A 27,563-nucleotide genomic window follows, 5' to 3' on the forward strand; every position below is an offset into this window, starting at 1 on the left:
AGCTGCTTATACTCTCCAAGCTAGGAGGACCTTACCCACCTCGAATGCAGGGAGATGATAGTCGTTGATTTCTTGCAGGGGGTTGGCCAGGGTGGGGAGGTGCCACTGCAAGGGATCAGTTGTGGCAGGGCTGGGGAGAGGCGCCAACAAAACCTGTTGAACATTTCCCTCCCTACACTTCCCCACCCTCTAGAACAATAGCCCCACATCCCTGGCTGCAGGCTCCTAATTTCTGGAAACTAGAGGATGGAACCAAGGCATGTTATGTTTGAGATTTGTGTGTTGGCAGGCCTTTTGAGAATCCCAGATACTGGAATGAGGAGACTTGATGAGAGGAAAGAAGAGGGAAGCTGCCATGGGGAAGTAGTGCTGGGCACCTAGCCTTTCCTGCATTTTCTGCTGTGGTTGAATGGGTGGCAGGCTTGACCACTAATTAACACTGGGAGCATTTGATGCCCCTTAGAAATGTCAGCCGAATTAAGTAAGTCAGTGAAGAGGGCCATGGATCCAAGCAGACAACTAAGGGAATTGGGGAAAGTAATCATTTTGAATGGTTTCTCTAGTTTGGGAATACCAAAAGCAGGTCCAAATGTACTGTGGTCAGGTAGATTTCTCATCAACTATCCCTCTCCTTCCCCCTTCCCTCCTCCTCCTAAAACACTGGCAGTATGTGACCAGATGTCCAGATTTCAGTGGGACAGATGATTAAGATTCTATTGTTCCATCTGAGTATACTGTAATGGGACTTATTTAAGATCTGCCTTCAGACCCTCAGTGAGTTGCCACTCTCCCCCACTAACTTCTCTCTTCGTTCCCCTGCTTATCTCTCTGCATCATTCCTCAGAGACCCTACCCCAGTGCCACTTCTGGGGACCAAAAATCTGATCATTTTATCAAAATGTCAGTGCACGTCCCGCTGTGGTTTCCTTACGGAGCCTTCATACAACTAAAGTTCTCCAACTAATTTTTGATCTGCTATTTTCCTTTTGTAATCTCTTTTTGAGAAGTAGGTTAAAGAGGGATTCTGGCCAAGTCACTGAATGGCATGACTGCGATAGTTGGGGTGTCAGTAGCACATTGGGCCAGTACCCCTCAGTTCCACCAGACTCCTGTTTGGGGTTTTGATGGAGCTGTTTGATGTTGTTGGCAAAAGAACTTAGTTTTCTGGGTCCGTTTGTTTCTCCAAAGAGAAATCAGCCTTGACTTAGCAAATAAATCAAGTTAAGAACAGGAAGGCATAGATATTTCAGTGAATAAAAAGTATTCGTATGGGAGTCCTGCGTGAGTGGTAATGGAAAGGCTGACTCTTGGGGACTGGTTTTCTTAGTTTGCTTGTCGTTCAGAGCCTAATTGCATGTTCAGGAATATGGTCTGCCTCTCAGCTCTTTAGAAGTCCTGCTAAGTGGAACAAAAGACAAAGCAGCCAGCGTAAGTGAAGGTCAAAATATGATGAGGTTTCCTTGCTGCCCAGACTCATATCTTATGCAGTCAGCGAGACCATTGACACTCTCAAGAGCACCTCTTCATTAACATCAGGTAGGCATGGTTGAAAAAGCCTCTGCTCCATCCTGATTATGTGTTCCTATGATCTGTCTTTTTTAATGCTATAAAAATGCCTATTCAGGAGTTTCATAGCATTAGCATGGGTTGAGGCTTCCAAGGAGAGCAGCCTTGTGCCCAAGAGCAAGAGGTGAGGAGGAGTCGGAATCATGGCTTTATACTGTGCCCTGCTCCCGTCTCATTTGCATGTCCATGTCCATGCCCCTTAACCTTTCTGGGCTTGTGCTTCTCAGGTGTAATAAGTGAATTAATATACATCTTTGGGAAGCATTTGTAGGTTTTCTGTTGAGAGATGTTATAGAAGTGTCAAGTGGGGTGGTCATGGGTTTGGCTTGCCCAAGTACTCAGTGAACATTTTTGTTTGTATTTGAAGGAGTGCAATTAAGAGCTGTCTTTCTAGAAGTGATGCAGAGAAGACTACTCCCACGTTGTCATCATTTTTGCTCATCTGGTCTTTCTCTCCACCGACCCCTAGTCCATGTACTCCATCTGTCCTGGACCTCCCTCTCAGTTTATGCCTGACAGACTACCGCTCTCACAACCTTCAAAGCCATCCTAAAATCCCATCTCCAAGAGGCCTTCCCTAACTAAACCCTCATTTCTCCTTCTCTTTCTCCCATCTGTGTCACCTTTGCCCTTGGAGGTGCTTAATATCCATACCACCTTTAGCCCCACAGCCCTTATGTACATTTCCCCCAAGTGTAATTTATTTTAATGTCTGTCGCTGCCCCCTAGACTGCGAGCTCCTTCTGAGCAAGGATCTTGCCCACCAACTCAATTGTATTGTGTTCTCCCAAGTAATGAGTACAGTGTTCTACACACAAGCACCCAATTCCTTTGGTTGATTAATCAAACCTGGTTGGCAAGACTCCTTTTTCATTCATTCTATTCCGAAATGCTGGGTGGGCTTCCCCTCACAAGCTATTCCCACTGGGGCAATCAATGGGTGGGTTTTGTTTAAAGCCAAGCTATTAAGTAGGCGCCCTGAGTCCTTCCTGTTTCAGGATGCAGTTATTATTAGTCATAGAAATTAGAGAGGGAAAGGTCCAATTAAATTCATCTAGCCCATCTCCCTAGACAGTGCGGAGTTGTTCCTGACATGATATTCTCTAATGCTTTTTCAGGCTTCTGTGATGACCTGGGGGAGTCCACAGTCTAATAGGCTTCACTTTTAAGAAATTTTCTTTCAAGGATTTCCAATATTTTTCTTTTCTCTTTGGGCTCCTCGCTTTTGTGCTCGGTTCTTGCCCTTCATAGTATTCAAGTCCTCGGGGGTGTTTGGAAAATGTGTTCCTTTTAGTCATCAGTTCATCAGCCAGTACATAGCTATTTTCATCTTTCCTCAGACTTTCCTCAGAAATCCTTCCTCACATATGATCTTTTTGGTTGCTCCCTCCTGAATTCCTTCCTTCTGTTTCACTCATTCTCGATATGAAGGGGCAGACAATCTGGCTATGGCCACACCACAGTTTCTAAAGAACAGAGACTCTGTGTTCTGAGGTATGGGCATTCTGCAACAAGAGCTCAAACAAAATATCTTGCGATTTTTGCGGTTCTATCATGTTGTTAACTCTTTTTCAATTTGGTGTCCACCGTCTTCCCTGAGTTTTCTGTTTCTAAGTATTTTTGCCCTTCTCAAGAGAGAAGGCACTTATGTTTAAAATGACAATTCTGTCTCTTCCCTCTCCAAACTGCCTAGTTTAGCACTTTTTTCTGTTGAATTTTAATTGGTTTATTTATGCTCATATGGCTTTTCCTTAGCTTTCATACTGCTTCTTTGTCTTTATTAGTACATTAGTAGAACTTATATAGTTTAGTAGAGGTTGTAGTTGTTATAATTGAGTGGTCTTTATCACTTTGATTTGAGATTACTAATAATGGAGTTAACAAAAACTGGATCTAAAGCGAGTCCCCACAGCATCTCATAACACACTTTGTTCTTAATCCGCTTAGAAAGTAGGTGACTCTGTCATTACCCTTTCTGCCAACTTTTCAACTAACTTGAAACCTTACCCTGACCAAACAGGTCTCAGTGAAGTTTTAAAATGACGTCTTAGTGAAAGAATGCTACTCAGTGCTGAATAAAATTCCAGATATGTTCTCTATGCAGTTTCCTCAGTTTTCTAGTTTAGCGTTCCTATACTAAGTTGCAGTTGGCTTCATCTAGAATATTCCATGACTTGTATTTAGAGTCCCATATTTCTCTTGCAGTGATATTTTTTAAAGGGTCTATATTTTCACACACCTGTTATATATTCTGTTTTTCTGGAAACTGTACTGAGGCTTCCCAGATGCCCACTTTCCTCCTTTGGTTAGTTGGGTTTTTTTGACATGCTCTGACTTCAGGAGATTCCCACAGTGAACCTTCTCATTTGTCCTTATTATGCCACTGTAGCTCTTAACCTGCTTAACATCCATAACTTACCATTCGATTGTTGTTTCCAAGTTGACAAAGAGGTATGTGGCATTCTGGGGACCATCATTGGCCTCCCTGCCAGAAAGAGCAGGGGAAACCAAGAGGAATAATGAGAAGGAAAGAGTTCAGTAACTTGGCTGGCCTCCCTCATATACTGTAAGCGCTTGTTAAATGTGATAATAGTAATTGAAACAAAGGAGAAGAGAGAGTCAGAGAGGAAGAGGGTCATTATCTTCTTTCTCAACCTTTTTCCCATGTGACGTAAATTGTCCCTTAGTTGGCGAACCTGAAGTGAGACAGATGCTGAAATTCTGGGACTGACTTTTCTGACTCAGGACATCTGGTCACGTTACTTCTAGGTGAATTTCCTCATTCCCCTTGCTAGTCTCAGTGGGTTGCTATTTTATCCCTGTTTTCTCTTTAATAGCCCAGCATACTGGGGCCATGAGAAGGACCAAAATTCACTATCTATTTTCTCTAAAGTGGGATCAGTTACTCTTCATTTCTGGTGGTATCACTAATGGAGATAATGGTGGTGTTTACTGACCACCCACTAGTGCAATGCACTGCAGTCTAAGCGCTTGGGAAAGTACAACAGAAGTAAGAGAAAATCATTCCCTGCCCCAACTAAGCTTACACGCTAGGAGGGAAGACAGTCACAGAACTCTGCAAAGAGAGTAGTCATAGTAAATAATTTACTGTAAAATTGATTGCATCTATATACTAAAGTGCAGAGGAAGGGGAAAAATCAAGACAGGTACTGAAGATTACCACCAGGCTGATATGACTCAGGAAATGGTATGGTTCTCTAGTTTCCCTTTTGCATTCTCAATCTGGTCCTTTTTCTTCTAGTTAGCCTTGGTATTTAAGGGATTTTGATCATCTCTTAGAAAACCTCAGGCACTTGGTTAGTTTTCATTTATACAGACACACTCTCTGTCTCTGTCTCCCTCCCTCCCTCCCTCCCCACCACCCCTTGTCTCCACTTCCTTAAGCTTTTTCTGGTAATGGCCAATTACTTCATGATTAGAAGAGTGAAAATCATAATATAATCAGTCGATCCTATGTGCAGTGTTATCTCAATTAGAAAAAATTATATTTTAGCCTAGGTTCATCATTTTATACCAGAAAGTTTGAATTGATGTGTCTTATAATTTCAGCAGTTGATGTAACTCTAAATGTTTTACCCATTTTATTCATGTGTAATCTTTTGTTTTTAATCTTGTAGAAGTGTTGCTTCAGTTGTTCCATTTTTAAATCGAATGTGGTTTAAAAACCTTTGTTTGCAAACAGTATTGGAACTTTGAGCTATGTCTTTTTTGGTGTTTGTAGAGGAGAATAAATCAGAGCACTTGATCAGCTTTTGCTGTATAATTTTTTCATTTTATATGCTTTCTTTCTATCCACTTTTATTGTGTTTCCCACTGAATTTTAACCTTGGACTTTGAATGTGTATCTCTCCCTTCTGCATTTGTGAATCTCTTCTTGAGTTGCTTCCATTTTGATTATGCCCTTTGTGAGCTAATGCTTATACACTGAACACAATTTTACAATGAAAATCATATTTTCATTTCCCTCCCTTTATTAATTAATCTTAGTCCCTATTCACTGCTGTGTATTTAGTGTACCGAGCTGTCTGCAAGATGCTTAGCTCTTTTTTTATTTTTGAGAATTTGTGGCTATTCTGAAGCCACCATCATGTTTAAAAATTCACTGTGGAAAATGTAACGTAATGCCATAAGCCAAAATAATTTAAATGACTCATCTACTTATATATTGCCCTATCTCCTGGTTTTATTAGACCCTTCTGGAGTTACTTGAAATTATTTCAAACTGTGATTAAGGGAAGTAATCTGATATTGTCAGTCCATTTTGCTCTCATATTTTTCACCCTGTCTTTCAGATAATAATAGTAATAACCGGTATTAAGTACTTACTATATACTAGCCACTGTACTAAGTGCTGGGGTAGATACAAGATAATCAGGTCCTACAAGGAGCTCAGTCTAATTAGGAGGGAAAACAAGGATTGAATCCCCATTTTGCAGATGAAGGAACTGAGGTCCAGAGAGGTAAATTAACTTGCCCGAGGTCACACAGCAGGTGGCAAAGGTGGGATTAGAACCCAGATCCTCTGGCTCCCAGGCCTGTGTTCTTTCTACTAGTTCATTCTGCTTCTCTGCTTCAAATCATGGTAACATAAAAGAGACTCCTCCGCATCAGGCAAAAACTCCTCACCCTCGGCTTCAAGGCTGTCCATCACCTCGCCCCCTCCTACCTCACCTCCCTTCCCTCCTTCTCCAGCCCAGCCCGCACCCTCCGCTCCTCTGCCGCTAATCTCCTCATCATGCCTCGTTCTCGCCTGTCCCGCCGTCGACCCTTGGCCGACGTCCTCCCCCTGGCCTGGAATGCCCTCCCTCCGCACATCCACCAAGCTAGCTCTCTTCCGTCCTTCAAGGCCCTACTGAGAGCTCACCTCCTCCAGGAGGCCTTCCCAGACTGAGCCCCTTCCCTTTGTTTTGTTCTCTGTCTCCCTCTTCTAGACTGTGAGCCCACTGTTGGGTAGGGACCGTCTCTATACGTTGCCAACTTGTACTTCCCAAGCGCTTCGTACAGTGCTCTGCATACAGTAAGCACTCAATAAATGTGATTGAATGAATGAATGAATTACATTCTAGGAGAGTCATGGTAGAGCAAAGAGTTTAAAAGGTTAAATACTAAGACACACATATAATACCTATGGACGTGAAAAACAAGTCCAACACTTGGTTTGCTTGGTCTGAGGAGGAACTTCTCTGATGATAAGGAAGCACACTTCTGACTCTGGACCCAGGGTGGTGGGTGGGGCTGCCGTTAAATGTATTTTTGTAATACCAATAAATCATGGAGGGCTACCATGTCATTAATGGGTTTCGTTCACTGATGTGAAGGATTAGCCCGTAGAAGAATGTGTCATGTTCTGTTGCACTTCAGTTTGTGAAATTGCTTACTGTACAGGGAAGCTGATGCCACGTTCCTCTCTTTCCATTAAGTGCTTCCTCATCTCCAACTCCTGGGAACCTTTAGTTCTGGAATACCGGGGAGATGGTGCTTCCTGTTACTACCCCTGAGGATGCTTTGGGTTGTTGCTTAGCAGCAGTTTTATTTCAGGTACCAACCCTGCTCAGGTAGCAAAATTCAGTCTTCAGGGATTACTTCAACTTTGATTACCTTGTTTTAACATGTGCTGAGCTCCAGCCAAATAAGGATTATTTGAGTTGGCAGTACACCAGCATGTGCAAGTGTGCAAACAATTTTTTTCACATAATTTTTGCAGAAAATAAGACTACTTAGACCAATTTCCGGTAATCCAAATAGAGCTTGTCAAATGGATGGCAACCTTGGTAATGTGAGTTGTTTTCCTTGACTAATTTATTTTTTTAGGATAAGGCTTGTAGGTGGTTTTGAAGGTGATTGGAATTGATAAAAATGTGCATTTTGAGAGAGGCTGATTGAACCCTTTAGAATCAGTGTGTTGACAGCTGGGTGTGTTGCTTTCCAAACCACATTGAGCTGCTTGGACTTGTAAACATTTCCTTAAAGGAAGTTCATATCAATTTTCATACATTCCTTTTTCTCAGGAAGTGAACAGTCAGAAGATCTTTAAAACAAGACCTGAGTTCAAGAAAGGAAATGTTTTTTTTTTTTTCCCTAGTGGCTTTATTTCTTAACAATCTTGCATTTAAACTTGTTTTTTTCTCAAACACTGTAAACATGGCCTCCGCCAGAAATGTGCAAATGAGGGATCAGTAGTTGTTCGAGGGCTTGCTTCAGTTTTGAACGTTTAGGGAATCTGTGAGGTTAACATTTATAAAGTGATTCAACTTTAATTTTTCTGGGTTGGGCATCCCTAAAGCCACAGGTAATTGATGGGGTTATTAGTAAGGGACATTTACTTTTGGCTACCAAGGACTCAATGGTGAGTGCGGATGCCATCCTTGAGATAGTGACTTTTAAAAATAATGAAAGGATTAGCCCCATAATAACAACACTTATTGTAGAAGCAGTGTGGCTCAGTGGAAGGAGCACGGGCTTTGGAGTCAGAGGTCATGGGTTCAAATGCCGGCTCCGCCAATTGCCAGCTGTATGACTTTGGGCAAGTCACTTAACTTCCTGTGCCTGTTACCTCATCTGTAAAATGGGGATTGAGTGTGAGCCCCCCGTGGGACAACGTGGTCACCTTGTAACCTCCCCAGCTCTTAGAACAGTGCTCTGCACATAAGCGCTTAATAAATGCTATTGTTATTATTACTATATGCCGAGCACTGTACTGAGCACTCGAGTAGATACAAACACAGTCCCTGTCGCACAGGAGGCTCACAGTCTAATGGGAAGAGAAAATGAACATTTCATCCCCATTTTACATATGAGGAAATGGAGGCATGGGGTAGTTAAGTGACTTGGCTGAGATGTCACAGTAGTTAAGCAGCAGAGTCATTATTAGAACCCAAGTCCCTTGACTCCCAGACATGTGCTCTTTCTTTACTTTTTGTCCTAGAATAAATTGCTATTTACTCCCCCTAAGTGGACAAGATGTTATTTACAAAGCTACTTAGAGAAACAGGGTGTCCTTAGTGGATAGAGCACAGGCCTGGGAGTAAGAGGATCTGGGTTCTAATCCCAGCTCCTCCATCTGCCCACTCTGTGACCTTGGGTGGGTCACTTCTCTGTTCCTCAGTTTCCTCTTCTGTAAAAGGGGATTCATTCATTCATTCAGTTGTATTTATTGAGCGCTTACTGTGTGCAGAGCACTGTACTAAGCGCTTGGGAAGTACAAGTTGGCGACATATAGAGACGGTCCCTACCCAACAATGGGCTCACAGTCTAGAAGGGGGAGACAGACAACAAAACAAAACATGTGGACAGGTGTCAAGGACTAAATATGTGTTCTCCATCCTACTTAGACTGTGAGCTCCATAGGGGACAGGGATTGTATCGACCTGATTATCTTATATTTACCCCAGTGCTGGGCACATAGTAAGGTCTTAACACTTAACACATCAACTATAATAATAATAAAAACCTCCTTGGCCTTGCACATTATCTCCTTAATTGTTGCCATAGTGCATAAAGACTAACACTGTGCTTTTCATGGTCAATGATTGGGAAAATCTAGTTTTCGTGTCAGAACTAAATTTCTACAGTGATCCAATTATGGTTGGAAAGATGTTTGTTCATTTGTGCACATTTAAACAGAAACATGCTTAAATAGAAACACAAATTTTAGAAACACAGAGATGAGGCTGAGTGGGTTGAGGGTTTCTGTCCATTTACAGGAAACCACAATTTTGTGGATGAAGTGATTCAGTAACTTCCAACTCATCCCAGTGCTTCAGATCCTACTGCACCTTAGTTTGAAGTCCATAAACTAGAGAAAAGAAAAGAAGTCCTGGGTCTGGTTTGGTAACTTTCTATTTACAAGCTCTCACAAAGAGCTGATTTAGTGCCTCACCCTGGCTGAGTCATTCAAAGAACTCATGTAATAATGCCCTCACTTTGGCAGAGCTAGAATGAATGGGTGACTGTTTTTCTTCCTAATGATGTGGTAGTGTGCGTGAGGCCTGACAAGCCCTTCATCCATGATTGCCTCCTCACATCAGCCCCTGGACAGCTACTGTAAGCGAGAATGAAACACTGTCTGGCCAACTTCAGGGCAAGGGTGTCTCTCAGCGAGACAAGTTTCATCAACAAGTGAAGTTAAATCTCCGCTCATGAGGCAGGAAGAGGAACGCAAGGTAACATGAATGTTTTCCTTTTGGGACTCTTATGTTGGCTGAGTTATTCAAGCCATTCTAAAGCTGACTTTCATGGGGCCTTTCCCTCTTTTTTTAATAAGGCCAGGAATTGGTCTGTGTTTACAAACCGTGGCCATAGTGTGGAAAGTCCCCCAAACAGTGATATGGTGTGCCTGGAGACTCAGGGGAACAAAAGATGATGGGGCATTAGGTACTGATTGGAAAAGCGCTCTTTGGGGTTGCTGAAATGGTTTCTTTTATTTACAAGATAATAAGGTAGGTAGAATTTATAAAGATCTTACAATGTCATGTTAGCAGAACCATTTGTCAAACAGCACTCAGAAACACAAAATCTATTATTAATATTATTATTTATTAATGGTATTTGTTAAGCGCTTACTACGTGCAAAGCACTGTAAGTGCTGGGGGGGATGCAAGGTGATCAGGTTGTCCCACGTGGGGCTCACAGTCTTAATCCTCATTTTACAGATGGGGTAACTGAGGGACAGAGAAGTTAAGTGACTTGCCCAAGGTCACACAGCTGATAAGTGGTGGGGTCAAATCTAGTGTTGTGTGTGTCTAGTATTGAATGAATTGTGGAGTATATCCATTGATGTGTTCTCTTTTTTTTCTCTTGGTATTGTTACCATTCATCTTCACTCTGGAATTTAATGGGCTGCCAATTTTCACCCAGTTTGTTCACAATTGAATGCCTTAGGCTTAAGGTGGTTTATTTTACTTCTGTTTTAATCTACGATTCAACCATTGTAAATAGTTTATTTAGGACTGTCCCTTGATTTATTTGTTCTTTAAAGTTGGGGTTTTGCAGATCAACTATGAATTGCAGTAAGCTTTGGTTCCCTTTCCCAAGAATTTATGAACATTTCAATTAGAGCCCATGTTTGGTTACATTTTAAAGCTGAATAATGTATGGGGTTAAGACCAGAGGACATTGCACTCCAAAGCAGGCAGCCTATTGCTGATGCTCCAGTCAGGAACTGATAGTGCTCCCATGTAGAGGAGTGTGAATTTCAGGCAGCCTCTTGCTGATGAGTCCAGTCAGGAATTGGGAGTGCTCCCACATAGAGGAGTGTGAATTTCAGTGGCTACTTATTCTGTTCAGTAAATTATGGTTATAGGGTACATGCTAACATCCTAAGTATAAAGACCTATAACACTGACAAAGGGGTAGTTGCAAAAACACTACCAAAATGTGACTGTCTAGTATTTGTATGCAGTTAGTGCTTACCAGATATTTTTTAATGACTTAAGCAAAATAACGAAGAGTCCCGTGTGTGCCTCTCATAGCAGAGATCCTGGTGGGGGAGTGCAGGGGAGGTTGGGTAATGTGCTCTCTCCCCCCCACCCCCCCAAAAATAAAATAAAAGCAATATCACTTTGACCCCTTCCTCACATTCCTTCTCTCCTTCTCCATGCCCACTCTGATCCTCGGAGACTTCAATATCCACATGGATATCCCTAACGACTCCTCTGCCGCCCGCCTTCTATCTCTCCTTGACGCTGCCAACCTCTTCCTCCACCCCACCTCACCCACTCACCAACTTGGTCATACCCTCGACCTCATCATCTCCTACCGCTGCACTGTGTCCACCCTCACCAACTCTGTGATCCCTCTCTCTGATCATAATCTTCTCACCTGCCTCCTCACTCACACTCCTTTCCCCTGTAAATCAGTTTTACTCCCTCACAGAGATCTCCGCTCTCTGGACCCCACCCATCTTTCGGAGCGCCTCACACCCCACCTCGCCGCCCTCTCCTCTCTACCCAGTCTTGATGATCAGATTACTGCTCTCAACTCTACCCTTTCTACTCAGCTAGACTCGCTCGCTCCCCTTTCCCTTCGCCGCTCTCGCACCACTAACCCACAGCCCTGGATCACTGCCACTGTCCGCCTCCTTCGCTCTTATGCTCGAGCTGCTGAACGCTGCTGGCGAAAGTCTAAACACCATGCCAACCTCGTTCACTTCAAGTTTATCCTTTCCTGCCTTAACTCAGCCCTCTCTTCTGCCAGACAAAACTATTTCTCCTCCCTTATTGACACCCAGGCCCATCACCCCCGCCAGCTCTTCCGTACATTCAATTCCCTTCTCAGGCCCCCGGTTCCTCCCCCTCCTCCTTCCCTCACCCCCAACGATCTGGCCTCCTACTTCATCAACAAAATTAAATCCATCAGGTCCGACCTCCCCAAAGTCTCTTCCCCCCTTTCTCCAACCCCCCGGCTCTCAACACTCTCTGCTACTCTCCCATCCTTCCCAGCGGTATCCTCAGAGGAACTCTCCTCCCTCCTCTCAAGTACTACTCCAGCCACCTGTGCTTCTGACCCCATTCCCTCTCATCTTATGAAATCTCTCGCTCCATCCCTTCTCCCCTCCTTAACTTCCATCTTCAACCGCTCACTCTCCACTGGTTCCTTCCCCTCTGCCTTCAAACATGCCCATGTCTCTCCCATCCTAAAAAAACCCTCTCTTGACCCCACCTCACCTTCTAGTTATCGTCCCATATCCCTCCTACCATTCCTTTCCAAACTCCTTGAACGAGTTGTCTACACGCGCTGCCTAGAATTCCTCAACAACAACTCTCTCCTCGACCCCCTCCAGTCTGGCTTCCGTCCCCTTCATTCCACGGAAACTGCGCTCTCAAAGGTCACTAATGACCTCCTGCTTGCCAAATCCAACGGCTCATACTCTGTCCTAATCCTCCTCGACCTCTCAGCTGCCTTTGACACTGTGGACCACCCCCTTCTCCTCAACACGTTATCTGACCTTGGCTTCACTGACTCCGTCCTCTCCTGGTTCTCCTCTTATCTCTCCGGTCGTTCTTTCTCAGTCTCTTTTGCAGGCTCCTCCTCCCCTTCCCATCCTCTTACTGTGGGGGTTCCCCAAGGTTCAGTGCTTGGTCCCCTTCTGTTCTCAATCTACACTCACTCCCTTGGTGACCTCATTCGCTCCCACGGCTTCAACTATCATCTCTACGCTGATGACACCCAGATCTACATCTCTGCCCCTGCTCTCTCCCCCTCCCTCCAGGCTCGCATCTCCTCCTGCCTTCAGGACATCTCCATCTGGATGTCCGCCCGCCACCTAAAGCTCAACATGTCGAAGACTGAGCTCCTTGTCTTCCCTCCCAAACCTTGTCCTCTCCCTAACTTTCCCATCTCTGTTGACGGCACTACCATCCTTCCCGTCTCACAAGCCCGCAACCTTGGTGTCATCCTCGACTCCGCTCTCTCATTCACCCCTCACATCCAAGCCGTCACCAAAACCTGCCGGTCTCAGCTCCGCAACATTGCCAAGATCCGCCCTTTCCTCTCCATCCAAACCACTACCCTGCTAATTCAAGCTCTCATCCTATCCCGTCTGGACTACTGCACTAGCCTTCTCTCTGATCTCCCATCCTCGTGTCTCTCTCCACTTCAATCCATACTTCATGCTGCGGCCCGGATTATCTTTGTCCAGAAACGCTCTGGACATATTACTCCCCTCCTCAAAAACCTCCAATGGCTACCGATCAATCTGCGCATCAAGCAGAAACTCCTCACCCTGGGCTTCAAGGCTGTCCATCACCTCGCCCCCTCCTACCTCACCTCCCTTCTCTCCTTCTACTGCCCAGCCCGCACCCTCCGCTCCTCCACCACTAATCTCCTCACTGTACCTCGCTCTCGCCTGTCCCGCCATCGACCCCCGGCCCACGTCATCCCCCGGGCCTGGAATGCCCTCCCTCTGCCCATCCGCCAAGCTAGCTCTCTTCCTCCCTTCAAGGCCCTGCTGAGAGCTCACCTCCTCCAGGAGGCCTTCCCAGACTGAGCCCCTTCTTTCCTCTCCCCTCGTCCCCCTCTCCATCCCCCCGTCTTACCTCCTTCCCTTCCCCACAGCACCTGTATATATGTATATATGGTTGTACATATTTATTACTCTATTTATTTATTTATTTATTTATTTTACTTGTACATTTCTATCCTACTTATTTTATTTTGTTGGTATGTTTGGTTCTGTTCTCTGTCTCCCCCTTTTAGACTGTGAGCCCACTGTTGGGTAGGGACTGTCTCTATGTGATGCCAATTTGTACTTCCCAAGCGCTTAGTACAGTGCTCTGCACATAGTAAGCGCTCAATAAATACGATTGATTGATTGATTGATTGATTATCATGTTTGATTGACAGATTAATAAGTTCGTTTGAACTGAATAGCTAACCAAAGTCCTATTTCAGTCTTCAATCTAGATTGCTCTACCTAGTTTTTTCCAAGAGAACATTGCAGAGCATAGAAAGCTGTAAGACTCTGATCCCCCTTAAGAGTCTCAGTGTCTTGTCTTTTTATTCCAGGGTTTCTTTAGCAAACGGCTGAAGGGATCCATCAAGAGAACGAAAAGCCAGTCGAAGCTTGACAGAAACACTAGCTTTCGACTTCCATCCCTTCGAAACAATGATGACAGGTAGGATTCTGTTAAATTTCCAGGAACAGAGAAGAAAGTTTAAACTTTTGATGAATGAAGGGGGAAAAATGGAAAAAAAAAAACTTGTGCCATTGATTTTTGTTCACAAGGTACATCACAAACATTAATTCCGCTGTCAAGTCCAACACTTCGGCAAAATTTCTAGGTCAAGTGGGTATCGTCAGATCCATGGGCACAGAAATTCCAAACCAAATGCATGTGTTCTTCGGGTCATCTAGAACCTGAATAGTACTAATTTGGCCTTCAAAATTCACCTCAGAACAAATACCAGCCTTAAATAACTAGCCAGGCTTTGAAAGGTGATGGTGGTTATGGGTTTGTGTCAGACACATTAAGCATATATTCTTTAAAGACTGAAGGTAGCATTCCTATGTTCAGTGGTTTTTGTTATTCCTGTGATTTCCCATTTAGTTGGGGTTTAGTTTAGTTGGGGTACAGCCAGTACTTTATTTGCCTAGCAAACAGGAGCTAGGCAGAATACAATTATCCTTGTTTTATAGGCAGGGAAACTGAGGCTCAGGAAGTTGTTACTCTATCATTGGTCCACAGTGAGCCAGAGGGAGACTTTCAGTCTGATGCCTATGACGAGACCGTCTCGCCAAAGGTCTGGGACGTTTAGAAGTCTGTCCCCAGTACCATAGTAGTTCATCCTCTCCCCATCCTCTGCGTTTTATCAGCTGTAGAAATGGCTTAAGGAAAGCCGTCCTCCCTTCATGAGTCTTTACTTTAGAACTCTACTTCAAAGAAGAGTCTGTTTGTCCTGAGAGCTTAAGGAGTTTTATTCACATGACTCAGGAAGCAGCACGGCACATAAAGCCACACTTCGAAATATGGATTTGGAGGAAGGCAGAAGGTATTAGGAGAGAAACCACCAAATTCAAGATCCAATTTAGTAAACTCTGCAGAACTCTGTGATTCGAAGATGGGGAAGCCTGCAGAGGAGGGAGGGATGTTGCTTTTTCTCTTCAGCCTTACAGATGCACATTTGGATTTAATATTACATTAAATCATCACTCTCTGCTTAAATCCAAGCACCCTCCCTCACTTCACAAGGCTCCCCTGACAGCTGATGAGATGGATTGAGTTACGATGAGATTGCCTTCACTTAGGAGTCCCTGGCAGACTGCTACTGTCTTATACCATTATTGTGTGTTTAGTGCATTTTTACGCTCTCCACTGGGCTGAATTCATTATTTGTGCCTGTCATGCTGTATTGCTTCAATCAATAGCACTATCTTTTCTGCCTAAAATATAGCACCATAAAATCAGGGTGATAGCAAGACTCCAAATGTTATAAAGCCTTTGTTACCCTCTTGAATCGGAGAGACATAACCATCAGGATGTTGTTCAAGAATATACTCTTCCAGTTGAGGCAATGGGCATCCAGAGCTTTAATAAAGACTTAAAAAGCAAAACAACGAGGAGCCCTTTGTGTGCCTCTGATAGCTGAGATCCTGATGGGCAGGTGCAGGGGAGGTTGGGTAATGTGTCCCTCCTTCCCCTTCCCCAAAATAAAAACAATATCTTGTGACCATTGTCATAAAACAAGCCGTGATCCCTTCCCAGCTGAAACCCAAGATTTTCCCTAGACTCCTATTTTCTAGGATTTGCAACTCAGCTGTGGGTTATATGGAGATAACAGTGAGCAACCATTTTGATTTTAATTGCCACCCAAATGTACAGAAGCTCTGAGTTGAGCCATTGAGCGTAATTGATGGGAACACCAGGCAAGACTAAGAAGCTTCTGATCTAGTTCCTGGCTTTGTCTCAGACTCTCCTTTTGATTCTGAGTAAACCATTTCTATGCCCCCTGCCTCAGTTTCCTAATCTGGCAGAGCAGCGCCCACCCTTCCTCCCAGGAACAGTCTGAGGAAGGATAATGAAATGGGAACTTTGGGTGTTTTGAGCACTTCAGAGTCCAAATCGTTAAGAAGGAAACTGATCTTGACTCAAAAGGCTTTTGATGAAAGATGAAATTAAGCTCAAGCGTAGACTGCTACTACATCCTATTACTGTAGGATGGAAGAAAAATATTTTTAAGGTGAGTTATTTTCATCTTAAAGAAATGCTCCTACTTGTGCTCAGCAAGCGAAATGTCACAGGGTTCTTTAGTATGCAGACGTGATTGATCTGATAGACCATACTGGCTCCAGGTCTGTCTCGCCAATGATCCACAAACCATAAATTGTGCTTCCTGGCTCTGATGGGATTTGGCACCAATGCTGTTTGCTGGGTCAAGACCTAGTGATTCCACTAACTAGAATCTCCAGGTGAAGTGCATCCGTGGGTAGTGCACATTTTCCAATGATCTGTATTTTGAGATGCCAGTAACTTTTAATTTCCACCCATCAGCTCACAGTCCCTTGCTCTAGTTAAACACGATCCAATAAAATAATCCTGTAGAAATCCTAGTTTGGGTCACTGAACAGCTGAGGCAAAACTAAGCATGTTAAAATTATAGAGTGTCGAATGCTCGTGTGGTGATTTTGGGGGGAGTGGGGAGGGGAGGGCTGGAGGAGTGGAAGAAGAGGAAGGGAGGGAAGAGCGATGAGGGCTGCCTTGTTGGGATTTAACCCCATGGGGAAGTATTGCTGATGTTCTAAAAGTTACCTTCCAGTTTGCCAAAGGGTTGTTTCTGTACTGCACTGGCTGAGGAAGGAAATTACAATCCTGCAGGCAGCCAGCCGTGATACCTGTCAGTGCATTCACTTCAGCAGATCATCTGCAGGGTCTCAGAACTCTGACTTTGTCGTCCCGTCCCGTTTCCCCCACCCCTTTATTGGCAGGGCTGATACTAACAGTCCATCAGATAAACCCCCCAAGTCAGGTTGACATGTTACTGCTCCTGTTCTCGGAGAAGCAGCATGGCTTAGTGGAAAGAGCATGGACTTGGGAGTAAGAGGTTGTGGATTCTAATCCCGGCCGTGCCACTTATCAGCTCTGTGACTTTGGGCAAGTCACTTAACTTATCTGTGCCTCAGTTACCTTATCTATAAAATGGGAATTAAGACTGTGAGGCCCATGTGGGACCACCTCATTCCCTAGTATCTACCCCAGCACTTGGAACAGTGCTTGGCACATAGTAAGCACTTAACAAATACCATCATCATTATTATTATTATTACTTTAATCCTGGGTTTAAGAAACAGACATGGGGAAGATCTGATCTCATTTGAGGCTTAAGGATAAAAACTAACCTTGTACAATATGCTGACATAGCTTGATTCACTAAGGCTTGTTACCTATGGATGTCATTTGTGAAGGGAGGAGTTGATTTCTCCCCCCTTCTGCCCTTCCACAAAGAAAATTTGCTGTAGTTTTCACTTTTAGGGTATGTGGATATCAATTTTTGAATTTCTTAAAGAACTGGCTTTAAAATGAGTTCCCCTTCTTTGAATGCCATGAGCATTGTGTTCGATAGCTCAGATGTCTCCCTTACCAAGATGTACTGTAAGGCACCTGCATCTTTGTTATTTTCAGCTGGGAATCAGCAGCCTGTTGGGATTGGATAGTTGGCCTGAAGGCTGCCTGGATCAGGTGAGGGCAGATGGGTGTTTCCTGAGCAGCTTTTTAGTTCAAAACAATGGAAGCAAGTGATGCGCAGAGCTGAGTTTAATCAGCAAGGCTCCGGCTGCAGCGGATTAAATAATGTAGATACAGTATTTCTGCAGGGAGTCTCCCGGAGAACCTCATTTGGAGTGCTGTGAGAGTTCAGATCTGTATGGAGATCAAGCCATTAAAGGGCTGTAAAATTAAGCAGTAGGGAAGGAATATTTTAGACATCTGCTGCTCAGCGGGTAGAACAAGCCCCCTGGTCCAGGCGGAAGGGCACGGGTGTGAGTGGAAGAATCTAGAAGCACCAGGTAGGCATGTAAAGCTACTCTAGAGAACCATTTCTGATCGGGGGGCAGAGAAGTGAACCTGTACGAAATTGTCGTTGGATTCATGGGAAATGTTCTTTTCCAACTGGAAGAAGATAGCAAGGGACAGTTAGTGCTTCAGGACCAAATGCTGGGAAGCAGAAGTTCATGCTGCTGCTCTGTTAGAAGAGGCCATTGGGGTTTCTTGGTGCTGCTACTGCTTGTTATTCAAAAATTTGGCTCAGCAGAGTTAAGGACCACAACTTCAGGCTTGAGCAGAAATCCCCTGTGTTAGAATACGGGACACTACCATTGATTTTTTGCATGAGCATAAAGCTTTTTTAATTAAAAACATTCCCAAATTTGGAAGGGAGTCAGTGAACATAGGCCAGATTGAGCTAATACAGCCCCAGAGTCACTGTGAGACACCTTTAATCTGAAAGCTGAGAGAATGGGTTTTAATTGGGCAGTTGAGCTGAGAAAATCCAGCTGTGTTTTATTTTACATGAACATTAATCAGACTTCTTTGACTTGAGATTTTTCCTCCATCAATGTATCAGATGGCTTGTGTTTGTTCAAAGGATCGTTTCTTCGGGGGTTTTAAGCCTGATTTTCTTTGGAGGTGGGGGTTAAAGCAATACTGTACTCCTCCACTCTAGTGAGTAATTGAAAGACTCTCAGGCTTTGTGGTGTGTCTTTTAAATAGGTCAGAACCAGCAGGCGGTCTTCATCACCAAAGCAATTAGATTTTTTTTAACCCTTCCCAAGCCAGACTGTAAGATTGTGCACAAGTAATGGGGGTGAGCAGATTTTCTGCTAACACTGAAGTCTGGATGTCACCTTCCCAGGAAGTCATACCTGGAGGCACTGCCTTCTGTAGAAAGTTGCTTGTGGGCCAAGACATGATCACACTTGAGCTGGGGAGTTGTGTAGGTAATTTGGTAAGGAGACTTTGCCCAAAACAGTAAGACTGCTTTTTGAGTTAGGGTTGGATCAGTCTCGAAACAATAAACTGCATTAGGAAACCTTTAGACTGTAAGCTCATTGTGGGCAGGGGTCATGTCTACCAACTCATATACTGTGCCCGTCCAAGGGCATAGTACAGTGCTCTGCACACAGCAAGCGCTGAATAGATATGATGGATTGATTGAACCCTGTGTCTTCCGTGAAGAATGAGGTCTTGAGATCACTGGGAATGAAATGAGAAGTTAAAATTTTACTCTCCCTACCCTCCTCTAATTTTCATAGCCTGGGTTAAATGGAAAAGGTAGTGTAGATTGGAAGTTGCAGGGACGTCCCTTTGGAGGAACTCCAGTGTGTTTTTAAACCTGTATGGGTGGAAGAAACAATCGAGGGAAAAATTAGTGATTGGGAGAAAAGTGCCATTTAAGTCAGACTTTGGATTGCTAATGGAAAATCTTCACAAATCACCCTTTCCCCAACCTCAGATCTGCACAGTTTTCCTGTTTACGATAATCTTGTTTCTCCAGGACCCTGAAACACTGCTCATTTTCCAGTAGTTTTCCTTTAAATACCGGAAAAGACTCCTGACTCTTTTGTTAGAGACACAGTGATGCCGCTTTGAGAATGAATGGATCAAGCTTACCAATTCATTTGGGCATTTGCTTGTAGACCCAGAGCTGAACAAGAGAAACAGATATGAATGGACACTATATTGGCAGTGTGCAGAAACTGAAAGTGATGAGTTCAGATTCCAAATTGCTTGGATTTGACTGTCAGTTTATAGTTTCTTGTGTGGAGTATTAAGAATAGCTGAGTACCAATAGCCAGCTACCCAACTTACCCTAACCTGGAAAACAACATGGCTTTGAGAATTTTTCAACCTGAAAACGTGTGTGTGTGTATCAAAAGATAGCAATGTTCTGTCGCTGCCCGTCTTTACACTGCACCTGCACTGGAATAGAAGGAAGTACCCGTGGGGCACCCGGCTGGCAACAGAGCCCCAGTACCCACTGTCAGGAAAGAGCCAGGTTCTCTGTGTGTACTTGGAAAGGAATAACGAAGGACTTGGAGAGAGAATGGATGAGGAGGAGGTCAAGGCTGAAACTCGAACGGAGAGGAAAAAGTCAGTGAAGAGGGGGATAGTGATTGCAGGGAGGAATGCAGAAAGCTGCCAGGAGGGCAAAGCAGTGAGAGGGGTAGAAAATCCAAAAGGAAAAAGAGCTGGGACAGAGGAAAGTTAGTCGACCAAATGGGAATATACACAAGGGAAGATGGTTGACAGCACTCTGTCCTTGCAGGGAAATGAGTAGAGTTAGGGGAGCACAGACTTACAAAATAAAAAAGTGACAAATGATCAACCCCTTAAAATGAAAACATTGGGTACAGGGAGAGTGAAAAAAGAACAGTAGATCCGCTAGCACTGTTTCATCTGGCCCAGCCAGTGTCCACCAGCCCCTCCTCATCTCATAGTGGTGATTTTGGAGTCATCATCATCGAGGACAAAAAGACTTTGGGACCAAGAACCTGCGTGAAGGAATGAATTTTTTTAATGGCGTTTATTAAGCATCTACTATGTGCAAAGCACTGTTCTAAGTGCTGGGGAGGTTACAGGGTGATCAGGTTGTCCCACAGGGGGCTCACAGTCTTCATCCCCATTTTACAGATGAGGTAACTGAGGCAGAGAGAAGTTAAGTGACTTGCCCAAAGTCACACAGCTGACAATTGGTGGAGCCGGGATTTGAACCCATGACCTCTGACTCCAAAGCCCACGCTCTTTTCCACTGAGCCACGCTGCTTCCCCAATTTTACTGTGAGTGGTTTGCATGACTCCTCTCACAGTCTCTCATCCATTCCAACCTCGTTCACGTTGGTGTGGTGGATTTAACAACTTAGTAGTCAGGGGACAAGGTGGGAGCACATTGTGAAATACACACAGAATTTTTTTTTTGTGTGTGTGTTTGTTTGTGTGTGTGTGTGTGTGTCCAGGAGCCATTTATGGCAAAAGTGGGTTGGGGAAAAAGGTCTTTTCTGAGGTTTCTTGGGACAGTTCAGATTGACTCTTGGTGATTTTCTTGGGAGCAGTGGATCCAAGGGGAAGACTCGACCATCAGTCAACTAGTAGTATTTACCAAAGTGAGCCTTTGCAAGAGTGCAATAGCATTTATTGAGAGCCCACTTGGTGTATTGCACTGTATTAGGCACTTGGGAAGTACAGAATCAAAGCAAAAGACATGGCCCCTGCCCTCAAGGACCTTATAATCTAATTTACTATGTATGATAGTGGGCACGGGAGCATGAAAACAAAGTTATGACTGGTAAGTAGCAGGAATGTGGGAAGGTGACTACAAATAAGTGAATTTGAACTTTCCCCCCCAAAAACCAGAAAGCCTGTTACCCTTCCCATCCATTTTTCAGCTGCCCAGGAGCAATGGAGGGCACCAAAACAAAGGCAAAAAAGGAAGGAAAAGGGGATGGGATGACAGGAGCAGGAAAACATTATCAACTCATTCATGGAAGATAGGATAAGACTCTCAGGTGAAGATGAAACCTGGCACAGAAGCTATAAAGAGAAGAATGAAGAAGAAATAAGCAGGTGTGAGTGAATAATTTTGCTTTAATTTACCTTTCTTCATGGATGATATTCCCCCACTGAGGAACATCATCCTTGAAGAAAGGTAAATTAGTCAATCAGTGGCATTTATTGAGTGCTTACTATGTGCTGAGCCCTGTACTAAGGGCTTAGGAGAGTACAGTCAAACAGAGTTGGTAAACACATTCCCTGTCCACAAGGAGCTTGCAGTCTAGCGAGAGAGACAGACATGAATATAAATAAATAATTTATATTATATAATTTATAGGAAAGTACACAAGCGCAAAGGGACTTAGGGTGGGGCAAATATCAAATTCATTCAGTCAGTCATTTATTGAGCACTTACTGTGTGCAGAGCACTGTACTAAGCACTCGGAAGAGTACAGTACGACACTAAACACACACATTCCCTGCCCACTACAAGCTCAAAAGATCTCAGATCCAAGGTGCAAATAAACATAGGTTGTTCGGAGTATTCACCAGCCCTTTCCCTGCCTACTTTACCACCTTGAACTCTCAAGAAACTGGACAACCTGTTAATCTCCAGGTGGGCGGGAGATGGGCCTTCTCTTCCTGAAAAAGATCACCTTTGCCATGCCTAGGGAACCTGCTCTTTGAGCCCTGCTGGCTACTGCCTCTCCCCACTCACCGCCTTCCAGCTCTAGTCTCGTTATAGGTGCAGTGCCATGGCAACAGACCCAGTGTTGAGTAAGCTGGTTACACCAGGAACCTTGTTTGTGTTACCTGAGGGGCAGGATGCAGCCTGAAGGATAGGAAGGAGGGCTGTATTACTCAACTCGTTTGAATGGAGGTGGTTTCTTTTCCCAGTCGGTGTTCCCGTTCCGTTTCCGTTGAAGGCTTGAAATAACACCTGCACATTTTTGCCCAGTGACGCGTCCAAAAAGGGCAGCAGGAGTGCCGTAGCGACTCGGTGCCTATCTTCTTCTGAACAGAGGAATTTGATTTCCGAGATGTAGCCAGAGAGAAGTTGGGGAACCGTGACGTATGGCGACGCTATGATTTGGGGTTGCACCAGCAGGTGGCTGTACAATTGCTTCATGTATGCTTGATTTATTTGAAAGACAATGTAATGTGTATTTGGGATGGCCATAGTGTGATTTTTCTTTTTCCTGTGGAGGTTTTAAGAGATGTTTGGGGTGGCTTTTTTTTTTTTTTTGAAGTCTTCTCTCCAATGCCTTCCAGTTCCCCTCTTACCTACCGCTGCCAGAAGTGATTGGTGAACACTGTTAGCCATGGGCATTCGCCGACAGACGCTTTGCTCCAGCGACTCCTGTTGTGTTAGATGAGGCTGGCCAGTCCGGGAGAGTGGTGGTGACCCACCGACGTCATCCAGGCCTCCCACGGAGAGGGCTGGATTATTGTTTGTGAATAACATTAAAAATGGCGTTTTGTGTCTGCATTGTTCTCTCATATTTCTCCTCAATGGCTGCAGTTACCATCCAGTTATTTAGGGCTGAAGTGGTAGGCTTGATAGATAAAAACGGCTATCTGTTCTAACATAACAGCCCGAAAATCTGATTCTTGCTGATCTTCCACTATTGATGTTTTGAATTAGCAATGAGCATTTTGGTGAGGCACAGATCGTTAGACGGTGGCTGTCTGTTCCAAGTGTCATTTTGTATTGTCAGTGGAAAATCATCTTTTGTTAAACTTAAAAAGGCCATTACATGTTTGGAGAATGTCAGAAGGTCCCTTCTGAATTAGACTGAGCTCTAATGGTAGTTGATTTTTTGTAGAAAACAGAAAGGAGCTGAACTCAGTGTGCTCCGTATGATGTTCCTTATTACATTGTGTAAATAAGCAGTGTATGGCTGGAGATGGAAGGGGGAAAAAAGGCATTTTGAGTTTCCCATTTTTCTTTAGCAGGTTCTCCAAAAGAGCATCACTAACGTTCCCTGTGGTACTTGCTAAATCAGGATTGAAACTTGACCTTTGGCTTTTGAGATTTTGTGACATTTGTTGGCTTATCAATCAGTCATATTTATTGAGCTGCTTAGTGTGTTCGGAGCACTTTACTAAGTGCTTGGGAGAGTATAGTACAATAGAGTTGGTAGATACATCCCCTGCCCACAGTGAGTGTAGGCATTTGGAGGTTACAATTGGAGGCTGTTTTAGTGTTCGTGTAACAATAATAATAATGATGATGATGATGGTATTTAAGTGCGTACTACGTACCAAGCACTGTTCTAATCCCTGGGGTAGATACAAGGCTATCAGGTTGTCCCACGTCGGGCTCACAATCTTAATCCCCATTTTACAGATGAGGTAACTGAGACACAGAGAAACTGTGACTTGCCCAAAGTCACACAGTTGACCAATGACAGAGCTGGGATTAGAACCCATGACCTCTGACTACCAAGCCTGGGCTCTTTCCAGTGAGCCATGCTGCTTCTCAGCATGTATCCCTTTCTCTACTGCATTCAAGAATATTGGCATTTTGTGTTGACTGAAGGAATTTTCTAGAGCTAAGGAGTGACTTCCATTATGTAAAGAGGAAGAGGATTCTTTACATTCTTTGACTATCCACTGAGTAAATCAAATCAGTCAGAATGTCTTATCAGTGTTGACTAAAAGCTGTTCCTCTGGATAAGGCTTAGGTGCTTTGCTCTGTGGAGAGAAGGGCCTGCTCCAGGCTAAGATCAGTATAGTATTGTTTCTAAAGTAATTTCCAACTGAAAAGATCATTTAGAGAGAGTGCATTTGGAAATAAGGTAATGGAGAGTAGGAGAAAAGATTGCATGATGAGGAGAGTGTAAGGATTGAAGTGAGAATGTGAGGCATGACCTACTGGAAAAAACACAGGTCTGGGACTCAGGAGACTTGTGTTCTGGTCAGCGCTTTGCCACTGCCTTGTGTAAATTTGAGCAAGTCACTTAACCACAGTTTCCTCATCTGTACTGAGGAGATAAGAATGCCAGCCTCACTCTATTGCCTCATGGATGTTATGAGGATAAAACGATTTCATTGACATGAAAATGCTTTGGAAAAAAATAAGTGGTCTACAAATTCAAGGAAAAATGGTTAAGAACCCAAGGAGAGGTTTTGGAACAACAAAAGATGGACTAGAAGGAAGCTGTAGCAATCAGTAAAGATTTTTAGTGAGTGCGGAGGAAAGAGTCTACAGAAAGGGTCTACCAGCACTTCACTAAAAATGTTTCCAGTACAAAACCCCCAGTGTGTGTGTGTATGTGTGTGTGTTGCAAATGCATACCGAGTCCTCCGTGTTCCCTAAGTTCTCCATCTGTAAACGAGTGGTGATGAAAATTAGTAAATTAATGCCCACAGGAAGGCCTTATACTCCTGTGAGAGGCTACGTAACTATGTTTATGGACCGTCAACTCAGACTACGATACAGTCTGCTTGGTACACACACGTTTTTACTGTTGTCTTTAAACTAGCTACTAAGCTCTTTCTTTTTTCATTATTTGATATTAAGCATTTTCAAGATTCACAGCTTTAAACTGTCGAATAAAATCTTCCCTGTACTTTGGCATATGTTACTGTTCTTAGCTCATGTTAGAAATGCCTTCTATTCCCTCCTAACACCCTTAGGTCTCGGGGGCTGCCCAAACTGAAAGAAGCACATTCCCACGAGTCCTTGCTGAGCCCAGTGGAAACCCTGGATCTGGAAAGGGGACGACCAATCTCCGTGAGACCGCTCCATAGGAGCATCCTTGGACGAGACTTCTGCTTCGAGGTAAAGAAAAGTTGGGAGAAGGAAAGTGGTTAGTTGGTAAATGAACTCCCTCCTGGGTAATTTTGTACCTTCCCTGCTCAGATCCTCTGGAGGCTGATGTTGAGTTGGGGAGTATTTTTATTTTCCAGCTCTAAATGGCCTCAGACTGGATGCTTTCAAATTAGTTCAATAGGAAGAAATCGCTCAAGTTGTTATTGGTAACTGGAAACGTATATCAAGTTAATTCAATACCCATTAATGCAGGCTATTAGGAGAGGGTTACCAAGTGCCTCATGGCCTATCAAATTGCTTTTGCCCCTTCCCTCCTGACAGCTATCACCTGAAGCCCAGAAGCTTAATGATGAGTCATTTGGCTCACGCTGTTTTTCTGTATTGAGAGTTGCCTTAAATTATGTTGACACCATGCTTCTAAAACTCTAAGCCCCAGATTTCACATTTCCTGGAAGAGGTTTAACAGACCTGAGTTCCGCACACCTACCAGAAAGACTCATCGATTCTCCCACACAAGAGAGTACTATTCAGAAAAGTTTCTGGCTAGGCCGAGGCCCTGGCTCCACTTCCAAATCATGTGATATAACTCCCCAAACTTGGGAAACCGTGAATACTTGAGGCAGGATGAGAATGAATTCTGGTCCACTTTGGGACCGAGTTAAATGTAAATGGCTGCCGTCCTCACAGAGCTTCTTACAGTTCAGCAGGTTCCACCGCGAATGTTCCCTCTTTCAGGGATTGCCCCAGGTCCTTTGGGAATGCAGTATGGTGGCTGTCTGGGGGAGCCCTCATGGGCCACCCTACAGAATATGGAATGAGGGAAAGCGATTCCCAGACTGATTAGAAAAGCAGCATGACATAGTGGATAGAGCCCGGGTCTGGGGGTCAGACCACTTGTCTGCTGTGTGACCTTGGGCAAGTCACTTCACTTCTCTGTGCTTCTGTGAAATGGGGATTCAGGCTCTGAGCCCCACCGGGAACAGGGACTGTGTTCAACCTGATTTGCTTTTATCCACCCTGCACTTAGTACAGTGAGTGAGTTGCTTGAAGTGGACTAGGAAAGTATTCCCAGCTAAATGATAATCTTCCTGAATTTCTGACTAGCTTCTTTAAAGCGGTCAGTGTTCCATTTTAGATGCATGCCTTTACTCAATCGACCCCTTGCCTCCTGTATAACCTTGAGCACTTATCTCTTGTGCCTCAGTTTCCTCATCTAAAAATGGGGACACCTGTTCTCCCTCCTACTTAGAATATGAGCCCCTTGGGAGACAGACTGTCCTTCCTGATTATGTTGATCTGCTCCTGTGCTTAGTACAGTGTTTGGGCCATAGTGAGTGCTTAACAGACACCACGATTATTATTATTATTGTTGTTGTTATTATTTTTATCATCATTAGAGGAGTAGAGGCTGCTGGGATCATGTTTCAAGTTGTAGCAAAAGTGGATCTCCTGGTATAGCCCCAAAATCAGAGAAAGTGACATTTGTTTTGGTTCCGGGCACCACTTCCAGATATTTGGGGTTGTAATGTGGATTTTGGAGTGCAAGCTCATTGGCCTAACCCAATCACTGTTGTTGGTATCCTAGGTCACCTATCTGAGTGGCACCAAGTGCTTCAGGAGTCATTCTGCTGCCTCAAGAGATGGCTGGATTCAAAACCTCTACATAGCCATTCAACCCAACAAGGTAACTTGGGTGGCTGTACTGCAAACACTTCCAAGGTTGAGGCCCATGGGTTAGTTGCAGCCCCCTGTGAGGTTGCTAGGAGCAATGTGAGAGACAAGTGGCTGCAACTGCAAAGCAGGAGGGTGCAGCAAAGCACTCAGCTCTGCTGGAGCTCCGCCTACCACTGCCGTTGCCACTCCAGGTTTGCAGTCTGCTGCGCCCACTGCTCCTCAGGGTTCGAGGTCCAGGGTTGCACTACATGAGAGGCAGCAGCCATTGCAGCTCCTTCTGCAAGGAGCCGGGCTGGTCAGCAGAGACCGGTGCGGCGCGAATTCCGTTGCTTCTCTCTCTTCGTCCTCCTCCTGCCTGTTGCTTGTTGGGAAACTCTTCTGAATGAGGGTGTGAAGGGTGAGGTGGGAATATATGTGGGACTCTCTCTTCTGCCTCTTATTTGTGTCTCTCGCTGTCCTGTTTTCCTCTCCTCCCTAATTTTGGCCATAAATCCTTTAAAAGAGGTTCATGAGGAGCTTAAAATGATTCACGGAGTTTAAAACTT

The 27,563-nt window shown here is 44.3% G+C and overlaps 1 protein-coding gene across 3 annotated transcripts in view; it reads left to right on the forward strand.

Annotated features, from left to right (window-relative positions):
* Positions 1-27,563, forward strand: part of RASAL2 (RAS protein activator like 2) — a 260,025-nt gene that overhangs the window by 206,155 nt on the left and 26,307 nt on the right. For all 3 annotated transcript variants that reach the window (XM_038758689.1, XM_038758690.1, XM_038758688.1), the window contains exons 5-7: positions 14,092-14,201; positions 25,209-25,353; positions 26,930-27,028. In XM_038758689.1, coding sequence (XP_038614617.1) covers positions 14,092-14,201; positions 25,209-25,353; positions 26,930-27,028 — 354 coding nt within the window. The remainder of the gene's footprint in view (positions 1-14,091; positions 14,202-25,208; positions 25,354-26,929; positions 27,029-27,563) is intronic.

The sequence above is a fragment of the Tachyglossus aculeatus genome, chromosome 16 (genome assembly GCF_015852505.1).
Source record: "Tachyglossus aculeatus isolate mTacAcu1 chromosome 16, mTacAcu1.pri, whole genome shotgun sequence".
Lineage (NCBI taxonomy): Eukaryota > Metazoa > Chordata > Mammalia > Monotremata > Tachyglossidae > Tachyglossus > Tachyglossus aculeatus.